The following is a 23,964-nucleotide window of genomic DNA, read 5'->3' on the forward strand; positions in this document are numbered from 1 at the left end:
CTCAATGTACCTCTTTGGACCCCAGAGAAAGGATCTATCACCCCTCATCTAACATGAGGCAAGGTGGTGCCTTTTGAGGTTTGTGAACACTGGTACAAACTGTAGGGGGTTGGTTTTAAGTCTTCCATGATCTAGTTACCAGCAAGTGGGACTTAACATGAAATTCACCCTTCCCCCCTTCTACTTTTGTTGATTGATCTCATTCATGTAAGTGGATGAGGTGGGCTGTTGCAGATTTACCTTTCCACAGGTATAGAGTCTTTATGAGTTTATGTAGCTCATAAAGTCTACATCACATAATGAATGAGAAGGCAGGAAGATAAGTAAATGTGTATACCAAAAGATTAGTGTTGCCATTTTCTATTTTTATCTGTCTTGGGGGGGGGGGTCTGCCTACTATTAGAAATAACACCGAGTTTACATTTGAAATCACGGTGATTCCTATCATTGTCTATAACTATGGACAACAGGGAGTAGGGTTAGGGAAATTTTGAAAACGGTGCACAAATGATGAACGTTTCAAAACAATAAACCAACACAAATTCCTACATTACCGACATCCTTCTGTCCTGTTCTCCAACCCTTGAAGAGGCAGAATCTTCTCTAAAATAAAAAAAAAAAAAAAAAAAAAAGCAAGTTAACAGGGCAGGGACGACCTCATTCAGCCTCCCCACAAACGTCTGGCTTCTTGACTGAGTCTGAAGGTTGCTCTGTTCTGCACACAAATGTATCTTACAACCTGTTTCCACATAGACCCTTCTGGAAAGAAATACTGCTATTCAAAAGAGAATGAGCCTTTGTGAAGTCTTTCATTCCTCAGACACAGAGGAGGAGACAAGGGTTAGCAGGTAGTCTGCCAGCACAGTTGATGTCTCAAAAATGGGATCTCTCAACCCCGGCCCCGCCCGGATCCATCTGAGGTACTTTAATAAAAAGGTTGTCCTCAGAGTTTGATGATGCCGTCAGTGGTTCGCTTGTCTTCTGTGGAGAGACGTTGTCTGTTCTTTAGTCGAGTTCCCTAAGTTCCTCATCTATACATAACAGTAAGTAACCTCTCATTAAATATCCAGTCTACTGACGTAAGTTGTGGGGGGCAGCTTCTATGGAAAATAATATGATCCAACAGGAAAAAAATTAAAGATAGAACTATTATGATTTTCCTATCTTGCTTTTGGGGGGTATAATCAAGGGAATTGAAAAATCTGACATTGGTATGCAAATTGGTAGTTCCAAATCTAAAAACCCCCAACCAAACACTGAAGTCCAAACCTTCTGAATGTGAAGGTGATGGCACAGTAGAAGCCCATGCCTGACCTGTGTAAGGAACTATAGGCACATCAAAACACTGTGACGTCACCATCAGCCCATGGGTATCAGGCATTTAAAGGACAAAAGGAATTAATGTTTAGATTTGGGTCTCACTCCTAAGATATTATATATATTATATACAAATATTCCAAACCAGAGCTCCCAAACATTTCCTGTCCCAGGCATTTGAATTGGGGACACCATCCTGTACCAGAATATGTTCATCCATTCACCCACTAATGATCATTTGAATAGTTTGCATTTGATGGTCTTCCTAAATGAAGCTGCTATAGACATCTGCATACATTCTCTTTGTGGACACAGGCTGACAGACACCTTGAAAAATACAGAAGATTGAAAGAAATGGACCAGAGGGTAAGTACCCTCACTTTAAGAAGCTACCACAGTCGTGAGAGTATGGTTGTCTCCATTCTGTCATGACATGACATATGGACAGCATTTAAGATTAACCATCTGGATGGCGTACAACATGTCCTGCTGTTGTCTGATGCACGCTCCCCGTGTGACTGACACGGACACAACAGCTCTCGTGTGCCCATCTGCCACTTGCGCGTTTCTCTTCAGGACAAAACTTGCTTAAATCTTTTGCCTGTAGCTTCATTGGTTTGCATCTTTACCACTGAAAATTTTAACCACAAGTCCAGAAGCACATATTTACAAATGTTTTTCAACAAGGCCTTGGCTGGTCTTTTCTTCCATACCTATGGTTTTTTCAAAGAGCACAGGGCTTTGATGAAGTCTAGTTTATCAGTTCATTGGGTGTTTTGGTGTTGTTTGGTGTTGTTTTGGTTGGTTTGGTTTGGTTTGGTTTGGTTGTTTTCTTGTTTGTTGGTTGATTTGGTTTTTTACAGGCTGGTTTTAGTTTGATATCTCCTAAACTTGACCCCTGCAAAGTCATGTATTCATTTCAAGTATGTTCTATACATAAGCCTATGACCCAAGTTTGGTTCATTTTTACACAGTGAAAAGATTTGAAGATCATTTGGGGGGAGGTGTTGTTTTTCATTTTTTGGTGGTTTTTTTTTTTTTCATACGGATAGTCAGTCATTTCCATATTGTATCTGTTAATTTCACATCATTTGTAGAAAACCCTATCTTTCTCTACTGAACTGCCTCTGTATTTTCATCAGAAACCAACAACCCACACATTCCTGCAAAGCCTCTTCCTGCTTCCTGCTCTTTTATTTAGATATCTTTATAGCAACACCACACTCTCAGCTTCCAGTACATCTGCAGAGCAGGTAGGGTGGAAGCCCCATCACTTCACTCCACTTTGAAGTTTCCACAAGGAATTGAGAAATGGTTCACCAGTTTCTTTTTAAGCCTACTGATATTCAAACCAGGAGTTATGTTAGATCTATTTGGGCAGAGTAGAGACCTTGCTATTGAACAGCCCCTCTCATGAACACAGTATCTTTCCACCTACTTTAAATCTTTTTCTCTTCTCTTTCATCGTGGTCTGTAGTAGCCCCTGTATGGTTGTGTCCTAAAACTACCCTGCAAATTAATACCCAAGTGTGTCATATCTCAAGGCCATTTCACATGATACTGCTTTGTCATTAAGAAGGAAACTAAGTTTCATACACTGATCTTGTGTTTAATCTAAAATGCAGCAGAAAACTATATCACCGCAAGGTGGCTCTGAAGGTTTTGCTTGCAGAGCCTCGCAGGGTAAGGGAGTTTGCCAATGCAACTCAAGTTGTCCTACCAAACACTTCACATGGAGTGTGATGAGAAGGGCTAGGTTAGAGGAAACTCTAAACTGTCAGCATGTAGTACTTAAATGAGAGTCATCTGTGTGGATTCGGAGTCTTACAATGGCCTAAATGTTAAAAAAAAAAAAAAAAAAAAAAAAAAAAAAAAAAAAAAACCTGAACAGATACGAAAACATGATATATAAACACAATGGTATACTGCTCAGCCACCCAGGATGAGATCCCGAAATTCTCAACATGGATGACACCAGAGGAAGTCCTGCTGACGGAAATAACCATGTGGACAAAGACAAGTCCGCATGATGTCACTGCCATGTGGGATCTGAACAGCCCAACCCATAGAGAAGACATAAAATGGAGGTCATCAAAAGCCAGGTAAAAAGGTGTGATGGGTGCGATTGGTCCGCAGTTACAGCACCACAGGGTCGGCATCACATCAGGGTGACTGCCTTCACTACGTGGAGACAATGGATATTTAAGATATTTAAGGTGAATATGCCAAGAACTATTCATTGATCATTACACAATTGCTACTTGTATTTAAAAGAAAAAAAAAAAGATCACCCTATCTCCCATAAACAGCACAGTTGCCTTGCTGATACATGTATGGATGTATTACAATATCTCCATAAACATGGGACTTAACTGTAGATACAGGTAGGCTTGGAAGTATCAATGTGTTCAGCTACTATACCAATTAAAACATATATACATGTTGAAAATGAAAATCACTTACTTTGTGTTATTTAATTTAGAAGCCTCATTTTGAATTGATGGTTCTTGCACATCCATAGGAAACTCATATTCTGAAGTAACTAGTTAAAAATAAAATAATAGTAAGCATCTCGGGCAAACATTTAACTAGACCATTCAGAGACGCTGGAGAAAACTCACCGCACCTTGCTCGGGCTCCTCTGGTTTTGAGTTTTCAGGTGAATGGTCTTCTGATTTTGTTTGCTGAGGAGGAGGAGGAGGAGAAGGAGGAGGAGGAGGAGGAGGAGGAGGAGGAGGAGGAGGAGGAGGAGGAGGAGGAGGAGGAGGAGGAGGAGGAGGAGGAGGAGGAGGAGAGTTACTATGGTAACGAGGAAGCCTCAGTATCCAGTCTTTGAGAATCACACTGCCTCTGAAACACAGCTAAACAGAACTTGGCTCCCAATGACTGTTGTTCCAAAACTTTCACTTCCAAATCACAAACAAGGACTTGTCATTATCAAAGATGGCCATGGCATGTATTGGGTCTAGAAGAAGCACTATGAGAATGTGTCCAGAAACATCAGCACTGGGGGTCAACTTCCTAAGACACCTAAATGGTGACATTAAAAGGTGACAATTTATCTGAAAGACTCATCTCTGGCTGTTAAATGTAAAACCCTGACACCGGTTATCAGTCCCACCTCCATGCCATAAGGAAACAAGCAATGGAAGGAACACCTTAGTAAGCCACATGGGGGCACTTACATTGTTTAATTTTTAAACTTGCACATCAAAGTGCACATGTGTGATGTAACTTTGCTTCGTGTCTGCATTGTGAAGAGTCTGATAAGTCGAGCTAAACATACGTATGTCGTCAAACGCTTTATTATTGCTTTATAGTGAAAACATTCCAAACCCTTTCACCCAACATCATGATTACCCACAGCCACCCTGCTGTGAAATAACACACCAGCCCTTCTTGCCCCAGCTAGTCAATAACTGAGTGCCCATTTTTAAATCCTAAGAAGGCCAGACCTAAGAGCTAGGAGTCACCTCCTGAGCTGGATAGCTTTATGTCAACTCAACATAAGCTAGAGTCATCTAGCTATGTTGAGAGGAGGGAGCTTCAATTGAGAAAATGCTTCTATAAGATCAGGCTGAGGGCAAGCCTGTTGGGCATTCTGTTATTTAGTGGTTGATGGAGGAGGGCCCAGTCCATCCTGGATGGTGCCATCCCTGGGCTGGTGGTCCTGGGTTCTATATGAAAGAAGACTGAGCAAGCCTCGAAGAGCAAGCCAGTAAGCAGCACCCCTCCATAGCCTCTGCATCAGTTCCTGGCTCCAGGTTCCTGCCCTGCTTTACTTCCTGTCCCGACTTCCCTCAATGATGCACAGTGCTATAAAAGAGTAATCTAAACAAACCTTTTCCTCCCCAAATTGCTTTTGGTCATATTTCTTGACAGCAATAGAAACCCTAAGTAGGACGCCTGTATTGATCGATACAAGGCCCTGAGAGCAGCAGTGTTAGTAATGTGGCCACCAGCTAGAGGGGAAAACCGCATCTGACCCTCAGGCTCCTTCCCTACATTAATTGGCAGATATCTTCCTCCAGATATCAAATGAGGAGACAAGACAGAGAGCAGCCTAGCCAAGCACTTATGGGAGAGCCATGTTTAATGAACAGAGAGAATACATCAGCTTGGAACATGAATTCAACCTGCAGACAACAAATTATTGACGGACAGCTGTGGGAGAGAAAACTGGGCTAGCATTCAGGAGAGGAGACATGTGCTTGTCTATCCCTCAGGCCACAAATTCCAACCTTTACTCACAGCTCCCTTTACTCACAGCCGGCACTGACTGGACATTAAAGCAGCGAGTTATTAGGCATTGTTGTTCAGCTTCAGCATCCACGAACTCTGGCAGGATTGTGGATTCTTCTGCATCCTCTATATTCGGTAAGAAAGGAACAAAAAACCCCAATAACCTCCAAGAGCCAAGCTGGCACTCTGTCCTTACAGGCCAAGCAAACATGGCTCTAAGTACACCGCCTCCTAGTGGTAAGAGCCGGTAGTGAGGTTGTGCCTCTACTCAAATCCAAAATCAAAACTCAAGAGAAGCTGCCTTGTGCCAGTAGGGACAGCCCTGCGGAGTTGTGTCTCCTGACACACCCAGCATCTGTTCTTCTTGATTGCTTCCAGATGCCCCCAAAGAGAGACATTAGCAGAAGGAGAAGGAGCTTAAAGGTTATGATCAGGTCTGCATGGGAGGCTGTCACGTGACCAGCTCAGGGCATACAGGACTTCTTCCCAGGCACCCTCAAGCATCTATAGAGAATTGAGTCAGAATCCTGCCACTCCCCAGCATACCTGCTTCTCTTTCACCGATGCTAGAAATCTCACCATCTTCCTTTTCAAGGACAGAGGAGACCTTTATCAAAACAGAAGTCTGAAATAAAGAGGCCTTTAAAAAAAATGTTCTAAAGCTTATCTCACAGCAAGTTGATGGATTAGGGGAGTGGAGTGTCTGTTATGTTCTTCTGCATGCTGTTCTTTCTGGCTTACAATCCCCCACAGCCACACCCTCCCCCCCAACCACCACCTTCTAGGACCAGCTCTGACTGCTTGTTCATAGTCACTCTCCCACGGTCTTTTGTCATCTGTCATGGCTTAAATGCACTCTTCAATTTTTGCATGTTAGAAAACGTATCCCCAAGTGCAGTAGCTCTGAGAGCTGGGGTATTTGGGGGGTGGGCATGGGAGGGTCTGTAAAACTGCTTCTGAGTCTAGGCCTTCAGAGGTTGGACAGATGTCAGGACAAGGTCAAGGGTGACTCCAGCCTCCAGAGCTAAATAAATTCTATTTCTTTATCAGTGACCCAGCTTGTTGCTGTATAACAAAATATGGACTACAGAGGATGGGGGAGGAGGGGGATAAGAGGTGAGAGGAGGAGGGGAGAGGGGAGAGGAGGGAAAAGGAGAGAGAAGCAAGGAGAGAGGAGAAGCGATGAGAGGGGAGGAGGGAGGAGAGGGGAGGAGGGATAAGAAGGAAGGAGGGAGGAGAGGGGAGGAGGGATAAGAAGGGAGGAGGAAGAGAGAGGGAGGGAGGAGGGGGAAGAGGGGAAAGAGGGGGATGGAGGGGAAAGGGAGGAGGGGGAAGAGAGGGAAAGGGAGGAGGGGAAGAGAGGGAAGGGAGGGGGAAGGGGAAAGAAGGGAAGGGAGAAAGAAGGGGAAGGGAGGAGGAAGGGAGGGGGAAGGAGAGAGGGGGACCGAGGGGGGAGGAGGAGGCGGGAAGGAGAGGAGGGAGAGAGGGGGACGAAGAGGAGAGGGAAGAAAGAAGGAGATAAAAGAGAAGAGATGAAAAGAGAAGAAACTGGCATCCAGATTCTTTGGCTTAAGTTGATCTAAGGCCTGGAGTGACTTTTAATCACTCCCCTAGCATGTGCCTCTCTCAATGTGAGTCTGCAGTGAGCGCCCACTAATGATCCTCCTACCCTCACCCTTTTCTTACAGGAGCTTCCTATTCCAGGAACTGTGGCTTTCTCCAGTGTAGACTCCAGTCCTCCACACCAAAACATCTCACTCAGTTTGGGAATGAGTGTGGGAATGTGCTGATTCAATGGTCCTCACAAGTAAAGGTGAACTGAGCACGTCGGGCCACTTTGTCATATAACATTACAAAGGCGGCTTCTTCCTAAGTCGTTAGTACTCCTTCCTCTCTCACCCTCATCCTCCTTCATGTAGGACCTTGAGAATTGTATCTGTAGAGCATTTTATCATCCACAAGGTGCTTTAATATATAACTCAAAACAAACAAAAAAAGCCTGCCAAGACTCCCTCCCACACCTTGTTCCTTCCCTTCCTCTGGCCTTTCCATTTAGTCTCTTTGTCTGTTGTTGGATGCCTTTTTACCACAAATCTCTTTGCCTTGCCTACTGTCTGTGAAGGGAAAAACACCCCTGTGTGTGTACAGGAAGAAGTGGGATCCAGGAGGGAGACCACAGAATCCCAAAGCAGGTGCAGGACACTTCCACCAGGAAAGACCAGTACAGAGTTGGGGAACTCCCTGCTGACTCCCCCCAGGACCAGGAGGAAAGGTCAAGAAGCCCTGCCGTGTCTGTGGGAGTATGGAAAGGAGGCAGCAATACTGCATACAAGCTGCACTGTCCACAGTACATGCAATAAAACCTTTTAAGGCAGAAAGGGCCTTTGTGCCCTACGTATTGAAGATAATGGCACATGAGGAAGAGCTCAGATGGAACCCAGGACCCTCAAGTCTTCTGCTTGACCAAAGGACACATCAAAACCCAAGAGATTGAAAATACATTTTCAAATAATCAAAGGAAATGAAGCCAGGCATGGTAGCACAGGCCTTTAATCCCAGCACGGGGGAGGCAGAGGCAAGTGTCATCTCTGTGTTCAAGGCCAGCCTGGTCTACAGAGTGAGTTCCAGGGCTATAGAGAGAATCTCTGTTTAGAAAAAGAAAGAAACTAGAGAGAGAGAAAGAGAGAGAGAAAGAGGGAAAGAGAGAGAATAAGGAAAGAAGGGGAGAGATAGATAGACAGACAGACAGACAGACATGCCACCTGTTTATCTTCTCCCAAAGCTCGAACAGAAGCTTGTGAAATGCCAAGTTGCCTGTCAAAGTGGATTTCTATTTTCTTTGCTTCTCTCTTGCCGATAACAATTGGCTGCTTCGGATAAACAATGAACATCTTTCTCCTATCATTCTCTAACAAAAAAAAAAAAAAGATGTACTATATCAGGTATATTAGTGTAACGAGGGCTTTAATCAACTTTTCAGAATTTTCTGCAAAGAGAATATGAAGCCATACCAAATATAAATGACTTTGAAATTTTTATTTACATACATGCAGATACATGACTTAGAGGCCAATTATAGGAAAACATGAAGGACCTTGCTGTACTAGTAAAGAAATAAGTGTCCTCTTTTATGACACCATTTCATGTCTCTCTAAAAGAATTCTTGTTGTACAACAGGTATTTTAATTTCAAATATACTAAGCAAAATTCTCCTTTCCCTCCTTTTTCTCTCTCTGAAATCCCACAGTTCTAAAATTCAGTTTCCAACATGCCAATGTCCACTTCAGTAGATATCTCTCAAAGAGAGAAGTGTTGAAGCATCTATGGAGATGTCTGGGTCCCTGTTACAGTTGTGGTAAACGAGCAGTTTCAAAACTGAAAACAACTTGGATTGAAATTAAAGTTCAGTCTCCAGATCATGATCTGCCAGTATAGACCCACACATCAGACTGTAAAGAATTAACACAGATAAGAACATCCAACAGCACAATCATTTTTATCTTAATTACAAGTTGATATCTTTCAAAGAGTCAGTTAAATATCGAATTGAAACTAATGATTTAATGAAGCAAAGAGAAAATTTCAAACTCTCCCTGGATGCCTAGTGGTTAAGGACTCAGCACTCTCACTACCTCGGACCAAGTTCTATTCCCATTCAGAGAAGCGTCTCTTCTCGGTCTGGAGAGATGGCTCAAGGAGCAAGAGCTCATTCTGTTCTTCCAAAGGACCCAAGTTCAGTTCCCAGCACCCACATCAGGTAACTCACAAACAACTCTTACATCAGCCCCATGAGATCCAATGCCCTTTTGGCCTCTACAGACATCCACACACGTGCAAGAATTTCTAGACACAGACAGACACGAACATATAAATTTTGTCAAATGAAAGAAAGACTCCAAATAAGAACACATGATCACAATCTGCTCTATCCTAACTAAACATTATAACATCCACAGAAGCAACAGTTGAAGCCCCATGGGAAAGCGTTTACATCTTACCTATAATGGTGAACTTGACTATGGCTTCCTTCAAAAGTTGTACTGGCTCCCACAGAGCACTCTTGATGGGGAAAAAAAAAAAAGGAGGGAAGTCATGAACACATAGCCATATTTGTGCAAAGAATTCCTAAATGGTTAGGCCTGCTGGGGAACGAACACTAGTTACCTCTGCATTATCTATGTAAAAAGTCACACTCTGGCTTCCTAGGTTGAAATCAATCCAAAATTCCTCTAATTTTTCATCTGCTGGTTTTCTCATCTGTGGGAGAATTTCAGCAAAAGTTACAAGGGAATCTCATGGCAAAGAATCTAATTTAAATCACTCCCTAGCCATAACCCATGCTCCACTCAGAACAGGGCTAACCTCAGCTCTTAGTACCAAAATCCCATGTAAATCAGAAGTAGGTCTCAGTCCTGTACTCTAAGCCTTTTCCAGAAAGACCCCATTGTCCTTATAATATCTAATATTAAATATTAGTGTTTCATGACTCTACCCATGCAATTCTTTCTCTTGGTGAAAATCATGAAGGCAGAGGGAACCCATTGTGCGTTGAATCCGTAGTAAGCCCACAGTGGATAGTGATGGAAACTTCTAGCAAGGAATATTCTGTGAGCAAGCAAGAGGCAATTTGGTGTCCAGCTGACCGTCAATCAGGGAACAGCTAATACTTGGGACCAGACTGCTTTTGCTTTTATCATTACAAAATACACATTCATAGTAAAGATGAAGGGTTCAAGCAATGTGGTGTTCTAGAAAGAGTAAATATCTTTTCTGTCCCACTCCCCATGGGCATCTGCCCAGAGGCTCCTCCTGCCATGCCTTTTATCCTCCCTAGGGGTATTCTAGACAAACGTCAGGAGTCCAGGCTGAGCATCACTCATCTGAAGTACTTAGACCAGAGTGGTTCTCATTTTGGAACATCTGCATGTACATAACAGGAAGGAGACTGGGGAAGGGACTCGTACATACCACAAATTGACACTCATCTTTAGGGGAAATTTATACAGTAGTGTTTATATGCTTGTATTCTACTTGTGCCTTGCATGAATTCAGGCATGAGGCATTTTCTTTTTTTTTTTTACATCTTATTTTCTGTATGCTTGCATTCACATGAGTGCATGCCATGGCATACACATGAAGGTCAGAGGACAACTTGTAGGAGCCAGTTTGCTCCTGCCTCGAATTTTTCAGGGACTGAATTCAGGTCACTGGGCTTGGCAAAAGCACCTTTATCTGATGAGCCATCTCCATGAGCCATGAAGCTTTCCCCCCCCCCTTTGTGTGCATGTGTGTTTATGTGTGTGTGGATGTTCACAGGTGCCGAACCTTAAGGAGCATCTAACTTTCTATTCTGCATATAGGATCATTGCCTAGAATTCCCTAGGTTCTGTTTGGCTGGCAAGGGAGTCCAGGGGTCCTCCTGTCTTCAGCCCAGACTGGAGTACCCAGAACTAGAATTACAAGTAGATCTTTGTTGGGAGCCGACTCCTAGCTGAAAGCGGCTATCATCTTTGCAGCCATCTTGGGTCATATATTTGCAAGTTGATACTTTTCCACCCTGACAAGAGACTTGTTTTTCTTTTTTTGTTGTTGTTGTTTCTTTTTTGTTTTTGTTTGTTTGTTTGTTTGTTTGTTTTCGAGACAGGGTTTCTCTGTGTAGCCCTGGCTGTCCTGGAACTCACTCTGTAGACCAGGCTGGCTTTGAACTCAGAAATCCGCCTGCCTCTGCCTCCCAAGTGCTGGGAGAGACTTGTTTTTCTAGCATGATATTTTTGCAAGCAGCCCACAACAGCTGAGCACACTCTAATAAACATCTTGTTTTTCTCAGACATATCCTGGACTTATGGTTTAGTGGCCCCTGCTGCAAGGAACACATGGTAAAGTGTCTCCAGCTGCACTCCCCTGCTTGTGCTTATATACCCGTAACTGCCTTTCAATAAACAAGACTTGATCAGACACCCTGTCTTATCTCCATTCTTTGTGTCTCTTGCCCCTCCAACCCCACTCTCTCTCTTGCAGACCCCGTGGACTGACCTGCAGGCTGGGTCAGATACTACCACTCCTAGCAAAAACAAAACAAAAACAAGAAACAAAAAAAAGGAAAAGATTGTTTCTAAGAATTAAACTCCTGTTTTCAGGCTTGTGAGGCAAGTGCTTTTCTGACTAAGCTCTCGAGTCCTAATCTTTCCATCTGGTATTGTGGAGCACTCAGTAGGTCAGGCTCTTTGGAATATGTTAGACCTTTGGCATAGGATGCCCGACCTTATGGATAATGCCTTTATTCCCTGAACAGTGGACCAAACACCAGAGTCACTATTCTAGAACCCACTTTCTAGTGAACAGGGTCTTTTTGGATAATTTCTCTCTCCATCACTCAAGCCTACCTCAATAACCACAGAGCTGAACAGAGAACTTTCCCCACAATACACGCCACTAGTACACTAGTATAAGAGCCAACATTTAAGCAGATGGAATCCTGGAAGCCCTGGCAAGAATAGCCAGAGAATAAAATCCTCTGGGAAGCAGAAAAAGAGAGGGATCCGACAGGCAAGCATCCATAAATCAGATGTGGGAAGAAGGAACTTTGTGTTGTGAATTGAAAAGTTCAGCCCCGGAAGCCATGAAGGGGTCCCTGAACCCTTAACAAAGAGTTGATTGAACCGATTAGTGAGGGCATTCAAGAAATCTCAGCCGGCCCATGGCCCACGGTTCTAGGTAAGTGCATGTTTCCCCTGGAAGCTGTAAATCGCATTGCTTGGAGCCCTGTTACACAAAAAGCCCTGCCTTTCTAGAACCCCAAAAAGATGAGGAAAGGAAACTAGTTAGCCTTAGTCTCCAAAGTATGACGTAGACCGGGAGCTAAAACGCACACACTGGTGCCATAGTGTTTGAGCTACAACGGCACACAAAAAGATCGCTTGCACCAATGACCCTAGTGCTATGGCGCACACAGTGCGGAGAAAGCAAAGTGGAGCAGTTGCTAGGAGAAAAGGGAAAGAGTATCAACTGGATGGGGGAATTAAGAGAACCTTGACTCTTCGCCAGTTCAGTCATGAATCGTGTTCCCTCTGAACAGGTAAAACGCAATGTGAGGGTCTGACACTCACAGACAGTCTGAACTCTGAGATCCTCCTCCCAGTACAGCCACAGACCCTTCTAAGCTTTCTGAAAACACATCCTGGTGATGACATGAACTGATCAGTTTGAAGGTAAGGTCACTAAGAGAAGTTAACATCCCCCTTTTAAAGGCTCCTCTGTGTGCCCAGTGCCTGAGGACTGACAGCCAGGGTTATTCTGGCCTCTATGTATATGCGCTTGCCCACAAGTACATACATGCATGCACATGCATGCACATGCATGCACGTGCATGCATGCATACACACACACACACACACACACACACACACACGTAAATGGCTCCTTACAGTACTGACAGCAAACGTCTGACCTAACTGTGAACTTAACAGTGTTTCATTTCACACCACCCTTGGGGAGAGAGGAGGAGGGGGAGGCATGCAGACCTACCTCCTGATCATCAGCAAAAGCAGCCAAGCATGGGAAGGAGTAGACCCTGCAAAACACCTCATAATTAAAAATCAAACTGGCCTGGCAATGTCTTACAGTTTTCACAACTATGGCATGCTAGGAAGTCTCCTGTCCACAGGATTTGTGAGGGGGGTTCAACTCAGCAAATAAAGATCTGCCGGGCTGAGCTTTCACCTCCAGCAGACAGTTTATAAGTTGGGATTATTAGCATTCATTTCTGAAAAAAAAAATTCACTGAAGAACAGAGTGAACTTAGCAAATGGTGTCTCATCAAGGAGTTGCCTGTCTGTGCCTATCCTCAGGTACCTTTAGCCTTTTCAAAGTGACTCTTCAAGAAATCCAGGAACTCTCGGGACAGGAAAGATGCTTGAGAAAGCTTGTTGCTCTTGCAGAGGACCTGGGTTCCGTTCCCAACACCCACATGGTAGCTCACAACTGTCTAGAACTTCAGTTCCAGAAGATTCCATGCCCTTTAGGCACACGTTTGGTATAGATACACAGAGGTCAAACACTCATAGACACATAGAATAAAACATTTGAAACAAAACAAATCCAAACCAAAAAAAAAAAAAAAAAAAAAAAAAAAAAAAAAAAAAAAAAAAACTCACCCACTTCAGCCTCCCAAGTACTAGGATTACAGGTGTGAGCCACCATACCAGGCTCTTCCCAGATTCCCAACCAATCAGTAAACTGTTGATCCTATATGCTCTTGAAGTTAAAAAAGATCTTAGATAGTCTTAAAATATTAGACAATATCATATTCTAATTAGCCGATAAAATAATCTCAAAGACGCATTACCTTCTCTGGTCGCCGAGTCTGTTATTCAGGAAATTGAGGAACTGCCGACAGTCCTAAGATAAGCAATAACAAGTCTTAACATTTAGAAGCACAGTATCTCAACTATCATCCTGGCCAACCCTAAGATTCACAAGGATGAACTACTCTGTGGCAGCAATATTTTGTGCCCAGGGAGAGGGTTGGAGGCAAGCTGCCGCCTCACACCCTCAGTGTTAGCTGCCACCTCACACCCTCAGTGTTAGCTGCCACCTCACACCCTCAGTGTTAGCTCTTCAGCTGAAGAATACTTAGGGCTCAGAACCCAATACTCTATAAACTCATTTGGGCAAAAAAGTGAACAAGAAAAATAGACCTCCCTTAGAGTCCAGTATTTGACTAACCCATCTACCGCACACTTCCCTGACACCTGCTGAGCACAAGCTGTGCAACCAATCAACTTTGGGGTGAATTCGTGTGGACATATTCCCCATGCCTCTCCTTTGAAGATCATCCATGCCACATACTCCACAAACAAGGACTATGTCTAGAATTTTCCTAAACAGCAGCCATCACGGCAGTGACTGTGTTGCCCTGACATCCTAAGGACAAAGACACACATGGGTCCAGATTTGTCTTTATTTTTTTGTTTCCAAGGACTGGCTGTTGTCATCAAACATTTCTCACACTTCAAATCTGGTTTCGGCCCTCAATAGAGAAGCTGGTGGACTGGGAGGTAGTTGGAGTGATGATTTTGGAAATGAGGTAATTTCTTTATTCTCATCATCTGTAGAGACAGATGAGGAGTGTCTGGTTGCCCATGACATCCTAGGCACTCTCACCCTCTCTCCTTGTGCTAGTTTTATGTGAAGTTGACACAAGTTGGAGTCATCTTAGATGAGGGCACCTCAATTGGGAAAATTACCTTCATAAAAGCCATCAAACTGACAATTTGTCCCCTGGCTCAGTTCCCTCTTAGGAAGCTCCCCGCATGTCCCCTATGTATTTTGTAGGCAAGCCTGTAGGGCGTTTTCTTAATTAGTTATTGATGTAGGAAGACCCAGCCCATTTGCATTGATGCTAGGTGCTGTAAGATCAGCTGAGTAAGCCAGGAGGAGCAAGCCAGTAGGCAGCACCCTCCACGGCCTCTGCATCAGCTTCTGCCTCCAGGTTCCTGCCTAGGCTCCCATCAATGGGTTGTAACTCAGAATATAAAAGCCAAGTAAACCCTCCTTTTCCTGCCCAAGTTGCTTTTGTTCATCATGTTTTGTCATAGCAATAGAAACCCTACCTAAGAAACTCCTCATTTTAAGGTAGGATTTATTCCCACTTTGCAGATCTAATAGTAAGACTTCGCCAGCTCATGACCTTACCTAAGTTTATGCAAACAACACCTAAGTCAGGCAGGTTGGACTCTAATTTGAGGTAAAGCTCAAAACCAAAAAGTCCCTGGAACCATGACTTTTCCACTTAAAACATGGCGGTCCTGGAGTCCAAGACACACAATATAAAGGTTCAAGTTTAGTACAATGTAAACCATGTGATAATACTAATCACACACTGGTGTTGATTACAAGGCTTCATTAAAATGAGCACTTGATATGAATCTCACCTTTTCCTGAGACTCTAACGCTGATTTAAAGGTATTTGGAAAAGAATAAAGGAAATACATTACCAACTGTAGGAGGAAGGCAGACACACAACAAAGCCAAGAGCTATTTTGTGTGCTCTTTGAGAACAATCATAGTAAGCTTATTGAGAAAAAAAAAACAAAAACAAAAACAAAAAAAAAACAACCAACTAACTGCCGAAAATCTCTGCACCTTCACACTGCAGTGGCTGGATGACACACACCATGGTCACTCTATGGTCTCACCACTCTAGTGCAATTACCAATGCCAGCCATCTGCCATGGTCATAGAGTCCCTCTTCATGACTCTAACTCTAACTCTCTCTCTCTCTCTCTCTCTCTCTCTCTCTCTCTCTCTCTCTCTCTTTTTTTTTTTTTTTTTTTTTAGTTGTATCCCTGCTCTTCGGGAGCCATTCAACATCACTACCTGCTTCCCAATGTTTCCCTTGCCTGAGCCCATCAAATTCAGTTTGCCTCCTGGACTGATTGCTTCTGAAGAACCTTATATGTATTTCCTCATTCATGCACCTTCCAATTGTTTCACTGACAAGGGTAAACAGAACGTTAAGGATTGCAATCCGGCCATATTTTAAGCAGTGAGGGGCCAGAGAAGGGGCTCAGCAGTTAGGACACACACTGCTTTTACAGATAACCCTAGTGTGGGTCCCCACACCTATGGCAGGCAACTCACAGCTGTAACTCTACATCCCAGGAATGCAGCACACCCAACAGACCTGCATTCATGCACATATTCCTTCCTACATATACACACGTGATGAAAAAAAAATTTTTCATCTTTAAGAAAATTAAATCTTCTCTTGAGCCAAAAACTCAGGAAAGTCTAAAAGGACTGTCAATAAATGCTGACTGAGCAGATGACCAGAATTCTCACCGTCTCAAATTCCCGGTTCTTAATTTCTTTGAAAGCTTCAGCCAGGGCGGCATCATCAAACCACTGAGCGGCAAGTTCATTCCTCTGCGTTCCAACAGACACTCGACACAGTGCCTCAGAGAGAGCAACCTGCTGGCTATAGTCTAGAGATTCAAAACACAGAAGGCATAGCTGAGTTCTGGGTGCAGAGCAATAGAAAACAAGATATTTTAAAGTCGGCATTTGGTCTAGAGCTAAGCATCTTGGTGAAATGCAGCAAGACACATTCAGAGCCATTATGGCCCTCCAAAGCCTACAGAAGGATTGCTAAGGGGAAATCTGAATGGGTTTCATAGATAACGTCTTTAAATACTATTTCCGAGAGTTGAGAATATTGTTCAGTTAGTAGAATGTTTGCCTACTACCTATAAGACGCTGAGCTCAGTCCCTAGTTAGTAATATGTGTATAATAATATAGATGTAACACATATTTTTAGATTTTATATTTAAAGGACATTAAAATATCAAATCAGATCAAATAACCTTAAAATAACAAAAATAAAATCTCATTAAAGTTATGATATGTTACTGCAGTTACATTTTATGCTCAAATGTCAAATAATTCTGTTTAAAAAGCAGGGTCTTACGGTAGCTTAGGATGGACTCAAATTCACTCTATAGACAAAACTCATCATGAACTTCTGGTTCTCCTCCATCTCCCAAGTGCTCAGAGTACGGACATACATCCCCACACTAGGTTTAGGGGAATCAGAGCTCAACCCAGGGTTTTGTACATGTTAAGTAAGCCCTCTACAGCCACACCCAAACCTCAAAAGACAGTAAAGGCAAAAGAGGGGTGTACTCAGATGGACTGACAGGGTCATAGACACAGAATGTTTTCAAATCTATAAAATAGTCATGTAATTATCATGCAGATTAAAAGCATAATGATTATGTTTGGGAATAAAAAGGTATCCAAGTCAAAGACAGGAAGTAGGGTCATAGGCATAGATGGCTCTATTCACGACTCTTGATGTCTTTTATACTTAAAAGAATTTTAGATGAAGCATGTGTAGTAATACATTAAAACGTGACAAAACTGGCCAGGAGGTGTCTGTTAGCTATTATGATTGTCAGCAGGCCAGAACCTCTCGGAAGTAAAAGAAAACAAAATTGTAATTTCCTAACTTCAAACGGAACATAATTTATTCCTCATGCTTCCAACATCCTCATACACATCCCCTGGTGCCCAGTATTCTACGAGTTCAAAATTCTAAATACTTCTTACCGCCCACGGTCAAGATCGTCTTTGCCAATTCTTTCCTGAAACATTTACATAAATTATGTTTTACCGAGGTGAACAGCAAGAGGTAAACCCTTATCAAATTAATAAGTTTAAAGCCAAAGAGATGTATTTTTTAAAATCAGTATCAGAATTTCCATAATGTGTAATGCCTTTCAATGGAAATTTTCTTTAAAATTACACATTGATGACCAATATGTATTTATTTTTTTTAAAAAAACAGTTTATTTATGTGCACTGGTGTTTTTCCTATATGTATGTCTATGAGGGTTCAAGACACTTTGAACTGGAGTCACAGGCATTGTGAACATGCGGATGCTGGAGTCACAGGCACTGTGAACATGCGGATGCTGGAGTCACAGGCACTGTGAGCATGCGGATGCTGGAGTCACAGGCACTGTGAGCATGCGGATGCTGGAGTCACAGGCACTGTGAACATGTGGATGCTGGAGTTACAGGCACTGTGAGCATGTGGATGCTGGAGTCACAGGCACTGTGAACATGCGGATGCTGGAGTCACAGGCACTGTAAACATGTGGATGCTGGGAATTGAACCCAAGTCCTCTAAAAGAACAGCCAGTGCTCTAAACCATAGAGCCCCATATGAATTTTTGTTTGTTTGTATAGCCCTGGCTGTCCTAGAACTCATTCTGTAGACCAGATTGGCCTTGAACTCAGATCTGCTTGCTTCTGCCTCTACTGTGGAGATTAAAGGCATGTGCACCACTGGCTGGCTTGATATGCATATTTTAAAAAGCTAAAAATTACTGTTATTTTTGAGGTTCTACCTTCTCTTTCATGAAGTGGATTTAGCTTCCTAAAATAGGAAGGTCCATTTAATGATCTATTTCTGAAGTTTGTGGTTTCTTAGATTTTCTTGGAGTTTTGGTAGAGATATTTTTTTTTTATTTTTTCCAAATCAAGGTCTTACTGTTGATCAGGCGAACCTTGAACTCATAGCAATCCTCCTGCCTCCACTCCACAGGCATGAGCCACTTGTAATTGTTCTCTTTTCACCAATCACCAGCCCGTGGAGTACACATCTTACATAGAATTTGACACCTGATGAAGCTGAGGCCTTTGGTCCTGTGCCTCTCCTATGACAAGCTTGATGCAATTTTTAACTGATAAGCTTAATTCAGAGATATAATGAGAGTAAGCTATTACAGTTTACGTCACTGTTACACTGTAATCTTCTCTGGTGTGCCCACCAAATACTAAAACACACGCGCTGTTTATTTTTCCTTAATGTCTGAAAATCATTTGATCATTTGGCTGGCCTGAGTGATTGGGATGGCAGGGGTACATCACCACATTTGGGGGGAAAAAATCTCCTTTTAAAGAATAAGAAGTCTTGTGAATTGAGGAGATAGCTCAAGCAATAAACAGCGTAGCTCACAAGCATGGGTACCTTAGCTACAGAAGCCATGTTGAAAATGCCAGATATCCACGTCCTTCTCCAAGGTCTACCCCATACTTTTTGTGAAACTCACAATATCTAGTTAGGGTCCCACGACAGCCAAGCTCTAGGCTTCCACAGGGTCCCACAATTCCCAGCCCCACTGACGCCTCCTCCTGTGCAGCCAGCTCTATGCTCACACTGGGACCTACCCACATCCACCCACACAGGACCCTTCTCAGTGCCTCCATCTACCATGTCCATACCCACACTTCCCATGTCCCCTTCCAGGGTCAAACTTGGTGAGTGGCCCTGATCTCCTCATCCATGCCTTTCCCACAATCTACTGGGGTTAGCCTAGGTCCCACAACCTACCAGCCCAGTCTGGCCTCGCCTGCCTTCCTTACAGAAGAACTCTCAACTTGGGCTAGTAGCCTCGCTACCAATCCATCAAACCACAGGGCTTTTCCGTGCCATAGCCAACTTTTCACTCAGACATCTACCCCACTCTACCCTGGGCTTGGCACAAGCCACTTCCAACCTGACTCAGCCCTACCCCTACCCCATCCATAATCAACTCAGACCTGTCAAAGGAATCCCACGTGCCCAGATCTCATCACAGGAATACCAACAATATGAAAGACCAAACCAGCATCTTCTCTCCAAAGCTTAGAAAAGCTTGCCAATGAAAAATGCCTAGATGAAATCTAAAACACAGAAATTAAAAACAAAACAAACAAACAAAAAAACCCCAAACCTCCTCAAAGAAGCCAAGGAGTTTAAAGAAGACACAGAGAAACTGCTCGATGAAATCAGAGAGAAAACATTTAAGGAGAGTAAACACCTAAGCGATGCCCAAGAAAACACAAACGAGAGGCCGATGGAGAGCAGGAAGACAATCCAAGACTTCAGAACAGAAGTCAATCAAGAGACAGAAACATTGAAGAGGACTCAGGCTGAAATGAAGATGGAATTGAAAAAAACAAACAAACCAAAGCCCAAGTAGAAAACTCGGAGGGAAACTTGCCAAGTAGAACAAATCGGGCAGATGACAGAACATTGGGTCTTAAAGATAAAACAGAAACTCTAGATCAAATAAGCAAGGAACGTGAGCTTCATAAACACGGGAGAGGAGCGCACAGGAGATGTGGTGCTGCAGGGTATTTGAGCACAAGGTGAACCCCAAGACTGTGAACTGGAAAAACTTTATTGTGTGACTCGGCCCTATCATATGCCTGTAGAGCTAGCTTTCTGTGAACAAGAGCTAAATAAAGTCCGTGATGGGTCAGGAGGCAGCCAGTTGACAGGGACCCAGGAGGGAGGAAGGAGGAACTTTGAGTCGAAGGGCATTTAATACAGTGGGGAGGAGAAGCAGCCTTTTCCTTCTAAGACATCAGCTGAGGAGGAATATCGGCTGGGTGTTTTCCCAGCCCCAGGGTCTGGCTCCTCAGTCTTCATGGCTAAAACTGAACATTTGAGATTTTGTTTTCTAAAACAACAATGAAATAAAACCATGAAATAAAGCAAACTTTCAAATTATAGGCATTGATGAAAAAGAAGGATACCACATCAATGGCACAGACCAGATCTTTCTTCACTAAGAATAAGAATATAAAAGAAAACTTCTTGGGGAAGAGAAGACACATCCACGCACACACAAGAAGCAGCACACCGCACACCAAGTAGACAAGACCAGAGAAGAAAATCCCCCTGGCACATCATAGTAAAAACACCAAGTATACATAACAAAGAACAAGTATTAAAAACTCCAAGAGGAAAAACCTGCAAGTCACACATCAAAGAAACCCATCAGATTAACAGCTGGCTTCTCACTGTAAACTAAGATTCAGAAGAGCAATGCATTGCAAGTCCTAAAAGATGGTAACAGCCAGTGCAAGATAATAGCCAGCCAGCAAGACAATTTGTCACAATGGAAGGAGAAATACCCAATAAAATAGTTGCAGTGAGAATACAGAGATACATCAGCAGGATTATACCACAGGACCAGGTTGGCTCTATCACTGAAATGCAGGATGTGTCAACAACTGAAGGGCCAGAGTCTCTTAAGAGTAGTGATTTTCATCAGTGGAGACAAGATGTCTTTTTCAATGAATAACTCAAAGTCACACCATTCATAGGCTAGCAGAGTGAACGACAGCAGGTCACCTCTCAGCAAGCAGTACTTCTAGGTTCTGCAGATGCTACTCTCCTCGTGGCATGTCACAGGAATGGTCATTGTCACCAAGATGTCCTCCTTGCTGGCTAGCCATCCTCACAGGTGTATGTGTGTGTGTGTGTTTTAAGTCCAATTTTCAAAACAGAAACTCATTTGCAATTCACTTCAATCTTGTGTTAAAACCCTATCTTCAAATGTCACATTTGAAGCTCTGTGTAAAACCTTCTCTCCAAGTGTTTAAATGTACCATTTTAAGGTCTATGTAGCCACAACTGGGCCAGTGAGAGAAAGAGAGAGAGAGAGAGAGAGAGAGAGAGAGAGAGAGAGAGAGAGAGAGAGAACACGAGCGAGCGAGCACATGAGACATACTTCCATAAATCAACATTGTAATTCATGTTTACATAATCAGTTAGCTAAGAGAGCATTTTGACTCAAATTTCAATGCAAACAACAACAAACAAACAAACAAAAGAAACACTCCCTGCTCCACACTGCTAAGAGCAGAGCCCAGCAAAGTCTGTCCTTCAGACTTCAGCCCTTCTCAGCCAGACACTCAGTGAACTCGAAAGACCACACTGAAGGAAGGAATGAAGTAGGCAGTGGGGTAGAGCACAAAGAATTGCAGACTTGGGGCTTACACCGCCACCTAAGTGTGAGTTCACTTACATAAGACTGCGCGTGTCTTCTGCTGAAGAGAGCCTTCTTCTCTCTTCCTGGGGCGCAGCATTCAAAATGCAGTTCAAAGTCCTCAGAGCCTGCTCAGGATTGGGCCGAGGATTCACGGCAAAGAAACAAAATGAGAACTCATGCACAGCTCTGAGTTTTCCAGAGCAACTGTTAACCGGTTAGTTACGACTCACCTCCTGCTGAATGGAGGGCTTCACAGAGCCATCTGCCACCAGGAATCCTAAACAAAGTATGAAGGAATCCAACATCTGGATTGTCCCTGAAAGCACAATTGTAAAAGCATCAAATGGATGCTGGAAAGAGCCAGAATTGACTCCTATGTAGCAGGAAGAAGTGCATGCTGGGAATAGTATTCAGTGAAGGGATGACAGTATAGGCGAAGAACGGGTTACAGCCAGCTTCAAGTCACAGCAGCCCCAGACTACAAGACATTTGCCTTCATCAATGTACACAAAGGACCATAGCAGCAGCCTGAGCAAAGTGTGGGTGACTTCCCTGTCACTGCTGGCCTGAAGGAAGCCATTCTTTGTCCACAATGAGCAATGTTCTAAGTGCAGGCACATGGGCTGCGCTGTTAACATGGTTTCTATGAACCTGTATTATGTAATCATACATATATTATACATAATATACAAATAAAATGCTATGGCAGGGAAGCAGAAACTTGCAAATAAGTTGGTCTTCATTCGTGTAACACAGAAACTTCCACAGCTATTTATATACATGAGACAAAGAAATATGACTGTGAGATGCTATTTTATACATAACTAAAAGAGCCACCTTTCACAGTTACGCTCATGTACTTATATATTAAGGTAGCACGTGGAAACAGTGTTGAACCCCATGAAAAAGTAACGCCAGGGTCAAGAGTATAACTTTGATAGGTTCAGATCATCTCAGTGTGCAAGTAATTTATCACAAAGTATATACTTTTTACCCCAGTGTGACTCATACAATTGTAGGAAGCCAAACGGAAATATAAAAGTACTGTCTTCTGTTCAAACAAGCTATGCTAGCAATGGCTAGACAGCCCAAGAAAACCAGAAACTCAGCCGGACCTGGCGTCCACCAGAGTAGACGCCAAGGCTCTAACAAAGCCCGGCTAGCCGGCAAGACTCTTGAGGGCTAGTGAATGCCACGCATCATCTTTTCATTTTGAGAGGAGCTAGAGGAAGTGACAGAGTATGTCCCTGTGACACAGAAGAAGGGAGTTGGGGTGACAGAAAAGTAACTTCTTTGAAGTGTGTCTAAACACTTTGTCAAAAAGCAGAAAGCATTTGGTTCATTGTCCTGGGACTAACAACACAAAACGTGAAATAAATTTTGAGAGAAACCAAGAAAAGGCTTGAAGGAGACTGCACCATGCAGAAATGAAAATAGACATGTACAGAGAGAGAGACAGAGACAGAGACAGAGACAGAGAGAGAGAGAGAGAGAGAGAGAGAGAGAGAGACAGAGACAGAGACAGAGACAGAGAGACAGAAAATAAAACTTAAAACCATTGTAGATTTGAAACTGATGGGGGCTGATACATGAAAATCCCTAAAAAGATAGGAGAGAGGTGAGAAGGCAAGGAAGGGACAGTGAGGCAGCCCCCAGAATACATCAGCAGGAAGCCACTGCCCCCCACTTCCTAGCACTGAGAGTCCTAAGGAGTCAAGGCCAGCACTATGGCTTGGACAGAAAATATTCCCAAAGGTTGCCACCTGGTGGCGGTGGTATGTAAGTGATCATAAGACGAAAAGGAAAAACTCACAATCGTATTACAAAAGTTACAACCAAAACTGAGCCTCCAGAACAATGAAGAAAAAGCATTCACTCCAATGTGACATCTGAGAGAGGGCCTGTGGGAAACTAGATTAGATGAGGTGAGACCTGCAGCGAAGGTTGTTACTCTTCTGAGAGGGAAACCAGAGACTGCTGGTTCTGTCTCTCCACAAGAAGGACACAGTGAGAAGTGGCAGAGAGCCCTCCCTAGGACCCAGCCATGCTGGCAGTCTAATCTTCAGGTTCACACCC

General features: G+C 43.3%; 1 protein-coding gene across 6 annotated transcripts in view; it reads right to left on the reverse strand.

Moving 5' to 3' along the window:
* Sycp2l (synaptonemal complex protein 2 like) overlaps positions 1-23,964 on the reverse strand; it is a 52,890-nt gene that overhangs the window by 18,343 nt on the left and 10,583 nt on the right. For 3 of the 6 annotated variants that reach the window (XM_076939138.1, XM_076939141.1, XM_076939136.1), the window contains 14 exons: positions 22,119-22,204; positions 21,925-22,013; positions 17,669-17,703; positions 16,402-16,544; positions 13,904-13,956; positions 13,084-13,129; positions 9,724-9,816; positions 9,558-9,618; positions 8,322-8,467; positions 6,106-6,184; positions 5,585-5,685; positions 3,944-4,001; positions 3,781-3,859; positions 555-603 (listed from right to left, as the gene is read on the reverse strand). In XM_076939138.1, coding sequence (XP_076795253.1) covers positions 555-603; positions 3,781-3,859; positions 3,944-4,001; positions 5,585-5,685; positions 6,106-6,184; positions 8,322-8,467; positions 9,558-9,618; positions 9,724-9,816; positions 13,084-13,129; positions 13,904-13,956; positions 16,402-16,544; positions 17,669-17,703; positions 21,925-22,013; positions 22,119-22,204 — 1,118 coding nt within the window. Of the gene's footprint in view, positions 1-554; positions 604-3,780; positions 3,860-3,943; positions 4,002-5,584; positions 5,686-6,105; positions 6,185-8,321; positions 8,468-9,557; positions 9,619-9,723; positions 9,817-13,083; positions 13,130-13,903; positions 13,957-16,401; positions 16,545-17,668; positions 17,704-21,924; positions 22,014-22,118; positions 22,205-23,964 lie in introns of those variants that run through there. The other 3 variants (XM_076939137.1, XM_076939139.1, XM_076939140.1) reach the window with 3 other exon arrangements.

The sequence above is a fragment of the Arvicanthis niloticus genome, chromosome 8 (assembly GCF_011762505.2).
Source record: "Arvicanthis niloticus isolate mArvNil1 chromosome 8, mArvNil1.pat.X, whole genome shotgun sequence".
NCBI lineage: Eukaryota > Metazoa > Chordata > Mammalia > Rodentia > Muridae > Arvicanthis > Arvicanthis niloticus.